This window comes from Lissotriton vulgaris, chromosome 1_1 (assembly GCF_964263255.1).
Source record: "Lissotriton vulgaris chromosome 1_1, aLisVul1.2, whole genome shotgun sequence".
NCBI classification, from domain to species: domain Eukaryota; kingdom Metazoa; phylum Chordata; class Amphibia; order Caudata; family Salamandridae; genus Lissotriton; species Lissotriton vulgaris.
The window spans coordinates 1,627,412,559-1,627,430,669 of NC_141685.1; the positions used below are offsets into that span (position 1 = coordinate 1,627,412,559).

General features: G+C 45.0%; 1 protein-coding gene across 8 annotated transcripts in view; it reads left to right on the forward strand.

Moving 5' to 3' along the window:
* The window catches only part of SBF1 (SET binding factor 1), a 1,591,024-nt gene that overhangs the window by 239,594 nt on the left and 1,333,319 nt on the right, over positions 1 to 18,111 (forward strand). For all 8 annotated transcript variants that reach the window (XM_086918836.1, XM_086918839.1, XM_086918838.1 and 5 more), the window contains exon 2: positions 702 to 787. In XM_086918836.1, the coding sequence (XP_086774962.1) occupies positions 702 to 787 (86 nt within the window). The remainder of the gene's footprint in view (positions 1 to 701; positions 788 to 18,111) is intronic.

Sequence of the window (18,111 nt, forward strand, 5' to 3'; positions counted from 1 at the left end):
CCTCTTCAGTAGCTGTGATATAAAAAACATAAATATATAAAGACATAGTGCTCCGATTCTCTGTCAAAAGCAACCATCATAGACACGTATTTCTTGATGGTCCTTTATTTTGCAGTTCTACTTATGCCTTTTGCTATAACTAAGCTTTTGATGATCCATTTATGTGGAATTTGATTCATCCTAAACCGGCTTTACACCACATACTGAACTCATTTAGATTTTTTTTTTATTTCTGGGTGTTGCTATCGATGCCTAAAAGCACATATGACTGACTTCTGCACTTGCTCTTCCATGGCTGTAAGGTAGTTCTGATGGCTTGTATGCATTGTAAGGCTGCACTCCAAAACTGAGCTCTCTGACTGCATTGGTGGACATGGGCTGAGTGCTACCCTTGTGCTTTTATAGCTGACCTGTGGGACTGTATTGTAGGCAATAATGGAGCACTGTTTCTGCAGTCTACAACTGGTTACAAGATGATACTGAAGGTATCTTTGTAGCGCTGACCTTACTCTATAAAGTTGAACTCGACAGCCGTACTAGTGAGAAGCAGCAGGGTGCTGTCTCGGGCTGTCTCGTGCTGTGTTTATTGCTGAACTCTGACCATTGAGGAACAGATGTTGAGTGCTGTGCTTCGTTAACTGAAATTGATGCTGGTTACTAAGCTACGGTTTAATTCCTCATTTGTCCCTCTCTTCTATCAGGTAGCGGCGAAGGCCAGGGTCGGATCTTGCAACGCTTTCCAGAAAAGGACTGGGAGGATAATCCTTTTCCGCAGGGTATTGAACTGGTGAGTATGATATAAGAAGATTGTATAAGAGTTGAATTTTCTGCTTTATTGTGCTGTAGTATTTTTTTAATTTTGTATCCTCTTTAACATCAGGACTTGACTATGAACACACATTTCCAGCAATGTATGTCCTCATTTGTAAAGATTTCCAGCCAGAGACCATGTCTAGCGGCACCTTTTACCATGTCATATTTGGAAAAATAGAAAATTATGTGTAGCTGATAAGGTAGCTCATTGAGTTCTCAACATCTTTTGTGTACCCTTGAGGTTACTAGTTCTAATGCTGGCATATTCAAAATCTTAGGTCACTAAATGCTCAACGACATCTAAGTAGATGCTGTTATTTTGTACTTTCAGTGACATTGAAACATGTCTGATGACATGGAATACAAATGATGGCTACCAGAGGAGCAAACCTCAAAATCTTGCCTAAACCCAACCATCTTTTAGAGTCTATTCTAGGTTTTATACCGGTCTACATTTTGTAGATTTAGGATGCAAGCAGGCAAAACTTTTTGCTATTGAACTTTTCTTCCTTTCCTCCTTTTATGAGTCCTTAAGTTTCTCACCCTGTACCCTTCTTGTCTTTTTTTCATGCTTTTGTCAATCAATCCGTGATAAGCTACCTTCTTTTTTCACTTTTGAATCCTCCTGTCAGTACGTATGTTTTCATTGCTCTTCTCTGACTCCGAATATTTGGGGCATTGGGCTGTCCACAGGCATATCTTGAAGCCTCTGTTTCAATTTTGTACGTTGTTGCAGATGGCTGTGAGCTTGTTACTGATGGTCTTGCTATTGAGGTTGAACATGTGGTGGGGATTTGGGTCTGTGAGTGCTCCTGAGATGACGGGAGTGCATGATGTCAGTGGTGCTCTGCATGGTGAGCTGGTCCCAGGCGGTGATTTGGTGGTCAGGGGTTGCTGCTGTGGGAGCAGGAAGACTTTGGATCTTGGCAGTGTCGGGTTGAGGTTCAAAGTTTTTGTAGGTGGTGGAGATTGTGTATTAGAAGAAGTCCGCCAGGGTGTCGCAGAGTTGTTGGAAGGGGGCGGTGATGTTTTCCATCGCTAAGGAGTTGGAGAACTCCTTGACAGTGCTAAAGAGTTCTTTGCTTTGGTTGGCGTTGGGTTCAATGCATTTGGCTAAGGCGGTCCTTTTTGTCTCTTTCAGGAATCTGTGCTACTAATCAAGCAATGTTTTGAAGGTGGTCTCGTCAGTGTTCTTCTTGCTGGCTGCCATTTCCTTTCCAGTTGCTTGCAGTTGAGTTATGTGGTTCTCAGTTCCAGGATGTACTAGCTGGCATGTTTAGTGCATCTCAAGTTTGGTGGGTTTCTTGAGTTTGTTAGGTTTGATGGGGGTGATTTTGTCGTTGCAGTCGGAGATCCAGGCGGTGAAGTTGTTGACAGCTTAATCGAGGTTGGTAGAAGTGTTGGGGTGGGCGATGTTGAAGGCGTCTTTCCATTGGCTTTTGGATACTTTGTTCCACCTGCAGTGTGAGGTGCTGGGCGGTCTGCTGGCGCCGTTGGGGGATGCTGTGATGATGATGTAGACAATTGCGTGGTCTGACCAGGTGAGCTTGTTGCATGGCTGTACTGGATTCTGTTTCTGGCTGTGAAGATAGGGTCCAGTATGTGTTCGCGATGTGTGTAGGGTAGGTGACTAGCTGAGTCAGGCTGATGTTGTTCATGCTTTCAACAAAGTTGGCAGTATTGGCGTTGCTGGGGTCATCGAGGTGAAAGTTGAGGTCTGCAAGGAAGATGTAGTGTTCGGAGTCGATTGCTAGGGGAGCGATGAATTTGGGGATGGCGTTGCAGAAGCCAGGGCCTGGTCCTGGAGGTCTGTAGGCAGGGGTGCCTCTGATGGTGGTTTTGCTGTCTGTTCTTACTTGGAAATTGAGGTGTTCCATGAATAGGGTGGTGGTGTCCGCGGCGGTTGTGCAGTGGATGGATTCTTAGTGGATTATGGCTGATCCGACCTCTGTGTTTGTTGATGCGTTTCCATTGGGGATGGCGATGTTTGGTGCAGATGCGGGTAGAGCCGGGTCTCGTGAGGAAGACGACTTACAGGGTGAGGGAGGCGATGATGTCCCAGATCTCGATGGCGTGTTTTCAGCTTGATGGGGCATTGAGCCCGGACAACTTCACTGCCTCCTACTCAATCACGTTGGTGTGGTGGCAGAAGTAGCATGCATGGGTGTTCCATTGTAGCAGAAGAAGAGGCAGTGGCAGCATGCAAAAGGTCCCAGTGTTTAGTGGAAAGAAGTATGGCAGCAGTTGTTATGGTGATGTTGGAGGTTCAGGGTTCAAAGCTCTTTGTTGGAGTATCTGTGGCTGGCATAAGGACCAGGGTTCCCGGCGCTAGGCACGGGGTAGGCACTGATGGGATTTCCTTTGGCACGCTGACAGCGCCTACCGCACGCGTCCTCCGCGCGTTCACCCTGCGGCCTCCATTAAATATGTTCAAGAACTACTAATCGGGTAGGACAGGAACAGGCGGTACGATACAGTAGAGAAACCATTTATAGGGAAGAAAAAGTTAAAACGGCACAATGAAGCTAATATTACCCTGGCTAACTGACTGAGGGCGCAATTACAGGGTCTGATACAGGAAAGAAAGTTAGGCACAACTGGCTAGCTAACTTGTTAGGGCACAGCACAAATACTAGCGGCACTGAGCACCGAGCAGGTTGCAAGCAGCACAAGCACTGGCAGTGTCCAAAGAGACTTTCTGCCTTGGGGAGCGGTGATCTGGTATCTGCTTTGGGGATCTGCTTAATGGGTTCGCGCTACGGCCTCCATTCAGTAGGTCCTGGGAGGGGGGTGGGGCGAGCGCCGAATTGGGCAGGAAAGGAACGAGCGCCACTGTACAGTAAAGAAACCAGTCGCAGGAAAGAAAAAAGTTAAAAACAGCACCATTAGGCTTATATTATGCTGGCTAACTAACTAAAGGCACAATTACAGGGTGTGATACAGGAAAGAAAAAGTTAGGCAGGAAAAACTGTTCAGTATGGGTAAAAAGACTAACTTACTGAGGGCACTTAACAAGTACCGGCAGAGGCGCTGGCAGAGTCGAGGAAGACCTGAAGCACTGGGGAGCTGATTGGGATCTGCTTTCTCTGGAATTCTCTTAAGAGGCACCAGGATGATCATTCCACATAGTTTACAGAAATGTGTTATTGGTTTAGCTTACGAAAGTCATAAGGAATTATCTGTATCTAAGTACCTTCTACGGGAAAAGGTGTGGTTCTCAAGATTGGACAACCAAGCTGAGGAATTTATACAAACATATCATTTATGTTAGTGAACTGCTAAGGAAAAAAGAATGAAGATTTGCACATGTCTGTACTGCCATATGTGATATGGTGTAATTTAGCAGCGGATTTTATGGCCCTTTAGATTTTGAACATTATTTGTTTTGGTTGATGAATTTTCTTGTATCTCTGTTATAAAAATGGTACCATCAATTTCTAAGGCATGATTTCCTCCTTCCTAACCTAGATGACATTTTGTCCTACTTAGGCCATATCAGATGTGTTAAAGACAGATAATGGGCCACATTTTATTAGTAGTGAATGTTCAAAATTCATGGATTACATGCATGTAATACACACAAGAATAACACCACTATGGCTGCAGGCAAATAATAGTGGAGAGATTAATGGCTATCACTTAAAAAAGCTACACAAAAACCAACAGTACCTTAAATATCCATAAATCAAGCATTGTTAAGTTCAAAGAGATTACTGAAATGTATCTCATGGGCCAACGTTAAAATATTTGTTGGTGCTAATGTTTGGGTAGTCTCTGCAAACTTATCTGGCACATTTGATCGGAGATCCACCAAAGGAGCATAATAAAACTGTAATAAGAGACGAGGTGGTCAAAGGGAAATTGAAGCGTTATGGGGATCGGAAAAAGATAATTCAAAAACGAAAATATCAAGTTGAGGATTCAGTACCGATAAAACAGACACAAAGAAGGACATGGGAATGTAGGTTTCACCCATCTCTTGAAAGTAACAAGAATCAGCAAATACTGCATAAGATTAAAAGAGAATGCTAACCAGAAAGAAAACACGTCTCAAGACAGTTAGAACAGAAACTCGAGGAACACTGCAAGATTTGCACAGTCAGTCACACATCCAGAAACGGATCAATCTTCTGAACATGGTGACAAAGGGAGTGCAGTATGTTAGTTAGCAGAACAACAGGGACTCCTAAATAAAACAGCGACTTTTGGTAAACATTGTTACATTTGTTTATTTTTCTATCAACAAAAATAAAGGGGGAAGAGGTTGTAACAAAAATGAAATGTGAAAGTCATAGTTTGTGTGAGGGAGACAGAATGGTTTTGTTAGAAATATGTAGCAGTTAGTATCAGGAGATCAGGCACAAGTAGATTCAGGACAGAGGCTAAGGAGGAGTAAACATTTGGACTTACACTCCACTATACCAGTTTTATTTGAAGTCCTAATTACACATACATTCTGATCCGTTTCAACTATGTCATTCTAAAAATTGAATGGACGCAAATGATGGCATTTAATCACAATGTTTTTTTTATTCCAGTTCATTCTGAACCTGTACCATTATTCTGATGCAGTGACACAGTCACAAAGGATTAAGATGATAGGACAAGATGAGAAAAATGCCATACAATTGAAATGACCTGAATTTGCCATAGTTGATTGGAATTAATGCGCATGGTCCAAATGGATCAGAATGATCCAGGATAAGCTGGCATCCATCTTTGGATGGGGTGAAGACAGGTGACCTGCCTCTTGACATTCTTTTCCCTTGAACTGCAGAAGTTTTCAGTGTTAGGATATTTTATGAATGGGAGGTTTTGGACTAGATTCTTAAAGGGGAAGACATGCTTTGAAGGAGAAAGGTGGTAGGACAGAAATTGGACTATAATACTGCTGGGGCAGCAGGCAGTGGTTGGGAGTGAGTGCTGAGGACTGCTGATGTCACGCTATTGTGACAGTAGTTTGTGAATCACAGGCAGTGAACTAATTGAGAAGCAAGGGTGGCAGTTTCTCAAGGACATGAAGGGCTGGTAGTTGGATTCTCAGCCTTGATGATGCAGGAGGTGGCCCTGTAGTTGCTGTGAGGTTTATTTTTCAAGTGCCTTTCAGGGTGAGTTCAGGGTAGCGGTTTTTGAAGACTTATTTAAATTATGTGGGCTTCTGAAGGTAAGCAGTTTTTAAGTAAGGAACAGACCTGTAGTGATGTCATAGATCTTGAGGCATTATAAAGCTAGGCTGGGTACAGGTTGAGAACACAGGAGGTTGTTTTGTATATTTCATTAGTTTCATTGCCTTGGATATGGAGTTTGGGTAGAAAATGAAGGGTGAGTATCTGAACTTTGCTTTGTCCATTCATTGGTTGCAGGCAAGGATTTTGTAGACTAAGGCAAGAAGTTTTCTGACTTATTAACTTATTTCCAAAGGGGGTGCTGGAGCTGGAAGGGGGTGTACAGATGGTGGGTAATTGGTTGTGGGAATGATTAGCTTTTATGCATTTGGAGAAATATGGTTTTGATAGGATAGTGCTGTGGTTATTTACTTCTGAATTTCTATTAAAGGGTATATCTGTTGGCATAGAAGCATTCCCACAATGCTAAGGCTGTAGGTTTTAACTTGAGTTTCTGGATTAGTAAAAAGGTAGTAATGCAGCATTCTGTACAACCTGTTGATCCTAAAGGAGCTATGTCTTTGGGGCATTCTAGGTGAAGTTACATTTGTGTCTGATGAGCGAGTGTGCTTACTGATTAGTTGAGTAAAGAATAAAAGGTAAATGGGTGGAATAGTGAGCTTTCTATGAGATCATTGGTTGGGTGCTTTTCAAAGCTCCCTGTTATGAGGTGGGAAAGTTGGGTTTCTAAGTAGGAACAGGCAATAGGTGATGGTTAGCCCCAAGTGGTGGCTGCTTATCCAAATAGCTGGCAAATCACTGTAATGATAAATGTTGTGCAGGATGTCAGAATGGTAGGCCTATTTTAGGATGAGAGTCCTGCTTGAGCCATGTTGGGTTTGCATCACCATTCTGGTACTGATGTTTAATGTAATCTTGTATCCGTGGGGCAGGGTAGCGTTAATTTGAGAACCAGGTTGTTTTTTGAAATCCAGTTTTAGCTGCCCAGGTAATTGTTGCTTTCTGAATTTCCAGGATGTCTGCTATATTTAAGGTGAGATCGCTGGTTGATTGTGAATGGGCCTGTTTTCTTCATTGGTTGCTAGGTAAGGTCTGTACCAAGACAATTCAGATGAGTGGTCTTTTTTGGAGTGATGTGTTTTCTGATGGTTAAATGGGATGTGAGGGATGTTCAAGATGTACCATCGGCGTGGGTGTCTCCTGATATTACACAATTTTTAGTATGTCCACATTACACAATTTGCAGTATTGTAGAATTTCCAAAATGTGCCAGAGTACACAGTGGAGTAATGAAATAGCTACACATCATTTACTGAAGCTGAGGTACACACTGTTTGCGAAGTTTACATGTATACAGCCAGAATAAGATGATTTGAGTAAGCACACATTTGGGGCAAGATACCAGCAAAGTTACTGTGGGCCTCCCCCATCTGGCTAGATTAGTGAAAAGGTGTATCACTAACTAGTAGTGGAATTCAAAGAAATTCATTACTGTAGCGCTTCGCTAAAATCATTAGAATAGCAGCCTTGAAGCAGTGAAGTAGTGTGGCTCACTGGTTAGAGGCGGCAGACCCGAGAGCAGAGGACGGCCCGGGACCAGGGTTCGATTCCCGACGCGGCAGGTTTCTGGACCAGGGTCAGCGGACTCGATAATTCTCGCGCCTCGGTGCCCACTCTGATCAGCGATCACACTCGGCAACTCTGGGCACTAGCTTGCCTCATCTTCACTAATGGCCCCACCAGACCGCCGGGGATGCCTGGTCTCACCCTGGAGATACCCATTAAGGGACCATCTCTCAGGGAAGCCAGGAAGGGTTTCGCAGCGGTCGAAGCGCGGAGGTACCCCTTCGGGAGTGATTCCAGCGCTATATAAGCACATAATTATATAAGCCTTAATTCTGTAGCGCCTACCAGCAACAGTCACTAGTACTGGACATGAATTTTCGCTGTGCTTACTACCATGGTCAGCTCATATAGGAGTTAATATAATGCCATGGTAAGATTAATTATTTGATTCAAGGCTATGTACATTTTAGAGGATTATTCCACTCTTTCCAAACCCATGACAGGAAATCAATTTCTTGAGGATATCCGTATGACCCAAATTCACCACAATAAACATGTCACAGGTCATTTTATACTGAAAAGCTATACCGGGTAAGGGCAGCATCAGCCAACTTTAGATACACCTGAATCTGATAGAGACTTCTAGTGACAGATTCCTTACCTTAGAATTATTCCCAGGTGTCAGACTGGATTTTGTTTTTGTTTATTAGTTCCCCTGTGTGCCAGTAGGTGGCGTTGTTCGGCTCCACGTGGCGTCGTCCGCACCGTAAGTGGCGTGCACAGTGTCTTTATAGGCACCACGAAGAGAACCTTACAGCGAGTAAGGGCAAACCCTGGGCACCCTTGATGCGCCGAAGCGCGTGCAGAAATATATACAAGTACTTCAATTGTAGTGTAAAAGATTATGATCTTTATTAGTTAGATCATTACGTGTTCAAAGATGTCACAGTTCGTCATATTATATCATATGATTGTGATCTTTAGTATATTGATGACAAAAATCCAATAAGTCAGACAAATTCATACTCTTTAGTATAATTATCCCCGATGCATTTCGTGCGCTTGCACTTCTTCAGGGGGAATCTGTGTGGCAAAAGTAGAAAGGAAACGGGTATAGATTGCTGGTGATATAGATTGCAAGGAGGTACAAAGAACCATAAAGACAAGGTGCTATGATGTAGGCACCCGAATAGTTAAACATAACCAAGAATGTACAAAAGGAAAAAAGAAAAATGACCAAAGTAAATTACACAAATGTCCCATAAAACGTGTGACCAGTGAAATAAAACACGAGGTAATGAAAATAGTAGTGCCAAAAATACAAGGCTCCACGGTGCTGTGATGAAAGCTAACGGAAGGTGCAAAAAAAAAAACAGGAACACGAAATGTCAAGTATTGTTAACATGGTGCGAAATGTGAGGGTGACCCCAAAGCGCCAGCAAATGAAATCGTAACAAGATGGTAAAAGTGTGTTGCACGTACTGTACATGGAAACGTGCACACCATTTAGCCCAAAAGGAAACGTAAATTAGTGATGTGATAAACTGTTTTGTGCCATAAGAGCCCAAACGTGCGTGGTGGGTAGCAGGAACACCTACCCGCTACAAAGGAAACAAGCACTGGCGTTGCCAATAGGTCTCGCAGTAGGAAAGTTGGAGCTATTACAATTGCAAATAACAATGCCTTTTATTTTTGTTTTCATTTTAAAAACATAAAGGGCTTTGTCATTTACAAAACCAATAGCTCCAACTTTCCTACTGCGAGACCTATTGGCAACGCCAGTGCTTGTTCTTCCTCTTTCTTTCAGCCGTATCTGTCTTTCTCACTCTTGCCGTCGGTCATAGTGCCATGAAAAATAAGCCCCAGACTCCAAAAAAAAAGGCCAGTGCCCGCCACCTGGAACCACCGGCCCAACTTAAGCACTGTTGTCAACTGTCCTTACAGTAGTGATTCTAATCCTTCTGTAGGACATTTTGTGGACATGCTTTGTGTTCTGGCTTATTTGCCTGAACTGCTCAGATAAATATTCTAAAAGGGGGAACAAGGTCTGAATTTCATGTTTCTGATGTGTACCATTCAGTGAGAAGTAGTCGAGCGAAATTTCTGTTACACCAGCGTAAACTTGTGTAATTTCTGAAATTCCTCTAGTATGCCATCTCTTCTCCTTTCAAGCTGTTTGTGGCAAATAATTAACCTGACCGCATGAGGACAATATGAACGACCGGAACGTTACCATCCACTGTTAACGGTGCTTGTGTTTTTTGCACTATTTTTTCTTATCTCCGAATTTGTCTTTGCAGCCAAAATGGACACGAGGACGCATTTTGTGCTAAAATATAGCTCCAAATGCAGTTTTACATTTCTCGTAATTTCTATCAAAGTCACGTAGTTACGCAAATACAAAATATGCAAATTTGGCACAGCCCTAATAAAAAGTTCTGTTGCCATAACTGTTTGGCCCTAGATCTCTACGGCATGCATCTAGGCAAGCATAATAGAGCCTAAAAAAAGGCATGAAGGAAGGATAAATGTGAATTTCTGAAAAGAAACGATACCCAATGCTGCCAGGGAGCGTCTGGTTAGAGAGGAGAAGGGGGTCTGTAATCCTATGCCACTGGTAACTGAAGGGCACTTTTGAGCAGGCCGGGATCAAAGTTCATCATAAAAGCGAGCAGTGGATTTTTCAGTACCTAGCAGCGTATCACAAGAGCTGCTGCAGAGGAGGGTTTAGGGTGTACAGGAGAGCCTATCAAAACAGCTATTTACAAAGAGCTCTGAGCTCCTGGCGAAAATGGCATATTTGAACTGCCTTCCGCTGCGCGCCGTGCCAACCCTGCATATTCACAGGTCGTCCCCTGCAGCCACTCGCCCGCCTACCGCGCGCAGTCATTGGCCCTCTTCGAGCCCTCTTCAAGCCCTGAGGCTATTAAGCGCCACAAATGTAGTTAGCGACAGTGTCACAAAGCGTTTCTGTGACGGTAGATCTAATGTATAGGGCTGCACTCAGAAAGGCCAAGCTAGAGAAAGGCTCTCAATTAGCCATTGGGGTTTTAAATCGTTACCAACTAGATGTTGCCCTATCAAAGTCTTTTAGGGGGGGAGGGCTAGGGGGTAGAAGGACATTGGGGTTCTTGTCATCAAACAAATACATTGTTCTGATTAAGCATAACCAGATTATAGTACGCCCAATGACTTTTATCTGGCGGCTGATTTTTGGCATTGTTAAAGGTCTGTTGATTTTACAAATTGTTTTGCTCCCTTTTGAAAGCAAGTATTTGTTATGAAAGATAAAAGCCCCGTGCTCTGGCTATGACCAGAGCCTGCCCTTCCCTGTTCCTTCTCTCGGGGTGTGGCTGAAGACAAAGGCTGCTCGCCTCTCCTGACTCCTGGGACACTGAAGCACCCTCTCTACCCTGTCTGTTATCCGGTACCGGTTGCTGATAGAAATATGTATAAAAACCACTGTTAGATGAAAGGGGATAGAAGACCTAATGGGATCGAGACAAGACTACACCATTATACACGAGAGGTGGGGGTGGAGAAGAGAAGCAGGCCGAAGCCTCAGAGCAAAAGAGTGAATGGGAGGAATATTAAGAGAAAATCCTGAAAGAAGGCAGACATCACACAGAACAGCTATTAAGGCAAGAAAGAAAGCGTTTTTGGAAAATAAGTTAAACCTTCTTTGAAGTTTGGCGGGGTCTCCCCGGTGGTACGCCCAACCGGTGGGAGAGTTCCATATGCAGGTTGCACTGCCCAATAAAAAAGAATGATTACGTCAAAGGCGTTAAGGTGCTATGGGCACTGTTCAGCTAGCTACTCTCCATATTTGGTGTTGCAGAACCTTGGTGCACTCGCACCTTAAAACATCCCCTTGTCACGCGCGGTCCGGGGTCAATGCATCTAAGTACACAATCTGTGTTTTTTTACGTGACTTCTGCTATAGTAAGACAGAATCACTCTGCTTGCTAACCCCCGTCTACCCTCGTGCTTGTATTGCTCTATGGCACTAGATCTCTACGGTATGCATCCAGGCAAGCATAATAGAGCCTAAAAAAAGGCATGAAGGAAGGATAAATGTGAATTTCTGAAAAGAAACGATACCCAATGCTGCCAGGGAGCGTCTGGTTGGAGAGGAGAAGGGGGTCTGTAATCCTATGCCACTGGTAACTGAAGGGCACTTTTGAGCAGGCCGGGATCAAAGTTCATCATAAAAGCGAGCACTGGATTTTTCAGTACCTAGCAGCGTATCACAAGAGCTGCTGCAGAGGAGGGTTTAGGGTGTACAGGAGAGCCTATCAAAACAGCTATTTACAAAGAGCTCTGAGCTCCTGGCGAAAACGGCATATTTGAACTAACCTGGATGAACTGTAGAAAGACGCAGTCATGAAAATAATGGTGCAAGGGCGGCAGAGAAGAATGTAAGCATGAAGCGAAGAAAGGGGAGGAGAAGTGCAGATGAAGCCCTTTGATGTGCTGTGAGCGGCCGGGAAACTGAAAGTACGGCCGGCCTGCGGCCGGCCATGAATAATTAGGGGAGGAGAAGCCCTTTGATGTGCTGGGCTGGCTGTGAATGCGCGTGCTTGTTTGGTCACGTGATTCACGTGAACTTAAAGAAAACCGCAGGAACGAAGCCCTTGGTTTGACGAGGATTTTCGAGACATCAATTTCTCTCCGCTCAATGCGCTTGCGCGCATTGATAGGTTGCGAGACCTAAAAAGACGCGTCGACTTGATAGAACCCGGTCCATGTAAACAGCAGACCCGGAAGACGCCGAGCATGCGCACATGCTCCTTAAGAAAAGGAAGCCGAGTGTAAACATGGAAAGAGGCCCGCATCAAAGAAACTTTGTCAACAGATGGAGCAACCCTGTGACCGTGTTCAAGATGTGCATAAATAAAGTTAACAACAAAAAATTATTAAACAAGAAATAGCATGTAGCAATTGTACTCTGTAGAAAAAAGGAAAGAATGAAGAGAGTGTCAAGCCATAAAAAGTAACGAGAAAAAAGAAAATAGCAAGAGAACATAGGAGAACACAATTGTGAAAATACGAGCAAAATAGAATAAATAAAGATAAGGAGGCGTCTTTTTTCCTTCGTAGCGGGTAAGTGTTCCCGCTTCCCACCATGCACGTTTGGGCTCTTATGGCACAAAACAGTTTATCACATCACTAACTTACGTTTCCTTTTGGGCTAAATGGTGTGCACGTTTCCATGTACACTATGTGCAACACACTTTTACCATCTTGTTACGATTATATTTGCTGGCGCTTTGGGGTCACCCTCACATTTCGCACCGTGTTACCAATACCTGACCTTTCGTGTTCCGTATTTTTTTCTTTCACCTTCCGTTAGCTTTCATCACAGCACCGTGGAGCCTTGTATTTTTGGCACTACTATTTTCATTACCTCGTGTTTTATTTCACTGGTCACACGTTTTATGGGACATTTGTGTAATTTACTTGGGTCATTTTTCTTTTTTCCTTTTGTACCTTCTTGGTTATGTTTAACTATTCGGGTGCCTACATCATAGCACCTTGTCTTGATGGTTCTTTGTATTCTTACCTCCTTGCAAACAGCAATCTATATCAGTTTCCTTTCTACTTTTGCCACACAGATTCCCCCTGAAGAAGTGCACGCGCACAAAATGCATCGGGGATAATTATACTAAGGAGTATGAATTTGTCTGACTTATTGGATTTTTGTCATCAATATACTAAAGATCACAATCATATGATGTAATATGACGAACTGTGACATCTTTGAACACGTAATGATCTAACTTTTAAAGATCATAATCTTTTCCACTACAATTGAAGTACTTGTATATATTTCTGCACGCGCTTCGGCGCATCAAGAGTGCCCAGGGGTTGCCCTTACTTGCTGTAAGGTTCTCTTTGTTGTAACTGTTTAGCACCTCACGGACCAGGAGGTGATCACCCTGAGCACCTATAAAACTTTTACCTTCATTTAACCCCATTGAATACCTGTCTATACTTCGGAGTGCAGCGGCCTTTTCTAAGTTTATAGGCACCACCCCAGCGTTCTGACATGAGCGCTTTTCTTTCTACGCCAGTCAGCACAAATCCGGAGAAGAGTTACCCCAGTCACTTTTTGACTGATCTTTTTGACCTTTTGTCAAAGATTTTTTTGAGACATTGTGTCCTGGTTTGGCAGGGATTTCTACGAGGAAGGTTGGGTTTAAGCCCTGTGGCTCCGGTCATTGGCAAATGTCTGTGACGGATCCACTCCTTGTCTGCCTCTGGCGTATCAAGCACGACCATGACACCAAGACCTGCGTTGATTGTCGCTCCATGCACCCCAAGGCATTCCCTCAAGCTCTTGTTGCCTGACGTACGACGCCAAAACTGTCTCTATCCTGGTCGATAGGAAGGTCATGGAGTCAGTCCCGGAGGCCTCGATCTACATGGCAGTTGAAGACGTCTGGGAGTTTGTATGAGTCTCACAAAAAGAAGAGCAAGAAGTCGAGCTCTTTGACTTTGTCCCATCCGTCAAAGTCCTCCAACACGATTAGGGAATGTCTGCATTCGAGGGCCGTCTCTGCACCTCCCAGAGTTATCGGGAGCCAGAAGGACCCCGGGCCACCTCAGTGAGTTTTATGAGGCCATGTACCTCATATTGGGACGACCCTTCCCTGCTGGTGCACCTTCTGGCCCCACTGGTTCGGGAGGGGCCCTACTAGTTTTCAGCCGGCGGGTCACACCCAGCACCAGTCATGGTACTGGTGCACCAGGAGGGCCAGTGACTGATTATGACCGATGCCGGTCAAGCCAGTACAATCTTCCATGGCTCCGGCCCCACTGCTGACCTCCTCAGTGCCACCCTAATCTTATCCCTGATTCAGACACTGAGCCAGATTGGTATCGGCCGACTGGAGGCATTCCAACCAGACCGGAGCTGGAGCCCTATTCCTATGGGCTGAGACTTTGGAACGATTGGGAGGGTCCACTGGACCCTTATGAATACCAGGCCCTAGACCCCACTGAGGACAACCGGTGTGAGGATACGACGGATACCAGTGGACTGGACACCAACCCAGATACTGGCTTGTTCTCTCCTCTTACCATGCTACGGAGGAAGGACCCTCATTCAAGATCGTGGCGAGGAAGGAGGCCAAGATGCTAGTCCTTCAGCATCACTCTGTGGTTGTCAAGACTAATGGCTTGACGGAGGTGCTTCAGCTGGGAGTTAGCCCTTTTGAACTGCTTCTTCCTTTTAATTAAGCTCTTACAGATGTTCTACTCAGGCCTGGTTCTCCAAACCCTGCACTGAGCCTCTTGTGAATAGAAAAATTGCCTGCCGCCATCATCCCGTCCCAAGGCACCTCAACTTCCTTACCCAATAGCTCACCCATAGAGGTTGGTGGTCCAAGCCTCCACTTCCAAACTGAGACATGAAGCATTCCACCGGACAGAGAATCCATGAGGCTGTATACATTGGTGAAAAAAAATGTTTTCTTCTGCGAGGCTGGCACTGTGGGCGGTGAACACCACATGCCTTTTGGTCCGATACTCCCACTCACTCTGGGACTCAGTTGCGCAGGTGCTGTCTGTGGTCTTGTAGGAGGCCGAGCCATACTCTCCCAATCTATTGCTGATGTGAGGTGTAGGAAGGTGCCCTTTTTTGACAATATCACCCCCACTTTTTGCTCAGTAGCACTGATGTAGATTGGTAGTGCACTGGGTCCCTGCTAACGAGGCCTCAGTGCCAGTGCTCTTTCCTGAAATCAAAACAAATGCTTAAGTGTAACCCAATTGGCAAGGACTTTAGTAACCGCTGTAAGTCCTCTAGTAAATGGTACCCAGGGCATGGGTACTAAAGATGGTGCCTAAGAGTTGCAGCATGTATTATGATGCCCTAAGGGACCCACACAGAACTACATGCAAACTGCCTTTGCAGGATGTGTGAATTGGTGCAAGCCATTCCAAAAACACAGCATTGCCCAGTCCTTGTGTGCACCACCTAAGTACACAGCATATACTATATGTAAGTCACCCCTACAGCAGCCCTTAGAGCCTTAAAGCAGGGTGCACAATATTACATGTGAAGGCCCATCTGCATGAGCAGATGGGACCTTGTGATGTCTAGTTCCATTGCTAGACATTGAGTGATCAGGAAGCCATTTTAAAGAAATGTACTGGGCACTGGTAATTATGAGTACCCAGCTACATAATGGCTTCACTGAAAATACTGATGTTTGGTATCAAATATTGTGTCTTAATAAATCCACGCTGATGCCAGTACCGGACATATGAAGACATGCACCCAGAAGGCACCTTAGATGTGCCCCCGGTATCCCTACTAGTCGATTAGTGTGCTGGCTGACTGGTGTAATTCAGCCTGCCACCTCTGACGAGTTTCTGACCCCTTCATGTGAGAGCCAGCGCTCTCAGAGGCCAGGAACAATGCCTGTCAGGCAAAAGGTAATCACTCCTCCTCCTCCAACAGGTTGGCTGGTGAAGTTAGAATAAGGCCAGAGGTTTCAAAGCCTCTACCCCCATTGATATGCGACCCCGGCTTCATCCCAGATCTGGGGAACGCCACCCTGTGCCTTAGGCCCATTTGGCACTTGAGCAGGGGGGAAATTAGATATTTAAAAGGCATGGTTCACTTACAGGCTAGTCGCAACCCTAATTCTACCTGAAGTGGACAGCCATAGAAGAGTTTCACCTTGTGGTTTTGGTGAAAATAGAGAATTCTGGGGCAGGGTTATTCCCACTCCCCACAGAAAGTGGTCATATGAGGTGTAGTCACCCCAGTGATAAGTAGCCCATTGGCTACTACTATATACTCCACTAATCGCACCTAATTTGAGTATTTAGGGGTCCCTTGACACCAGAGTGACAGATTTGTCTACCTGGGAACAGAAGGACACAGAAGAGCAGTCACCACGAGAACTGAGGCCCTACACCAAACTTGTCTCTGAACCCTGCCTGGCTGCTGATACCTTGACAATCGCAAAGCAAAGACCTGACTCGTCCAAAAACTGTGTGTCCTCCCCAACACTTGGAGGACTGTCTCTCTTACTGTGTTCGAGGCTCTTACCTCAAAAAAACTTTATTTGTGTATGTTACTATTAGTTTGTAAAATCAATAACTCCGAAAGTAATTACCTGATCTCGATGATCTTTGTGTCTAAAATTGCATAAAATCTGTGTGATTTTTCTAAATTTGCCTCGGAATTCCTCTTGAGTGTGTCTCATTTATTAACTCTTAGGGTACAACAAATGCGTAACACTCCTGTAAACCGAAGCTGTACAACCACACTACCACAAATGGACCACCTGGAATTATTAAAGTAGGCCCTGTAAACCAAAAGGCGTCGCGTAGACTTTTTGCATGGTGTGCCCCTACATTGGCACTATAACATAAAAAGGCAGCTTCCTACAGAAGGGACACAACTAAGTTTGCCATACGCTGTGGGCTGGATACGACGGACTCACTAGGCAGAACGCTTTCGTCGTCGGTGGTCCTTGGGTGCCACGCCTGGTTAAGAACCACTGGCATTTCGTGGATATCTAGGGATCACTCATAGACATGCCCTTTGATGGCTTCTGTTTCTTCGGCGACAAGGTGGATTCAGCACTAGAGTTCTTCAAGGATAGCAGAGCTACAGCCAGGTCCCCGGGCCTCTCCATGGCCCCTCGGCAATCCCTGTCCACCTTTCGCTCCTTTCGTGGCTACGGAAGGGGCTTCCAGCAGCATCTATACCTACCCAGCCACCAGGGTGCGCAAGCTTTCCAGTCCATGCGTGGCCGAGGACGCGGATCCAGTGCCCACAGTACCCACAGGCCGCATGTCTTGCCATTAACTTCTAAGGCACGCTTGTGTTTGTTTAAACTCATCTTCCAGCCGCCGCCTGCAGACCTTCTGCAGGCCTCCTCCATCCTCTAGTTACTCCAGAACCGGATCCGATGCCAAAAGACACCACTGCCCCACGCCCTGAGGAGAAGTGGACCAAGGGTGTCCCTTTGTGCCCGAGGATCTCAAAGGCTGGACCCCCCCCCCCCCCCCCCCCCCCCCCCCCCCGAGGATTCCCCTGGACTGGTCCCCCATTGCCTGCTTTCAGCCTCTTTGTAAGAGGACCATCCTCAATGAAAGTGAATGAGAGACCCGACGTAGTGACACGCCTCTGCACCCGGACGCCCCAGAGCTTCCCCACATGATATGTTGGTGTGGCCTTGACCATTGCCTCATGCTTACCTTAAGTCCTGAAAAACAGTCTTTAAGTTGTTGTTAAGTGTCCAAATGCAACACATTTGTTTTCCTTGTAGGATAGCATTGGCGATACAGAAAATGCACTGTCCATTTCTGAAAACTGTAAAAATTAATAACTCAAGAACTACTTACCGTATTCCGATGATCTTGGTCTCTAAATATATATAAAAGTATGTGTTATTTTTTATATATTGATGTCACATTTCTTTGTTGTGTGTCTCTCTCACTTACTGCCTTTGGGTGTTTAATAAATGCTTAGCACTATCCTCTGATATGCCTAACTGCTCGCCCACATTACCACAAAAGAGCGCATTTGTGCCTCTGTAATTCTTCTGGAGTTTTCCTGGGCTCTCTACACAGTGTACTTCAT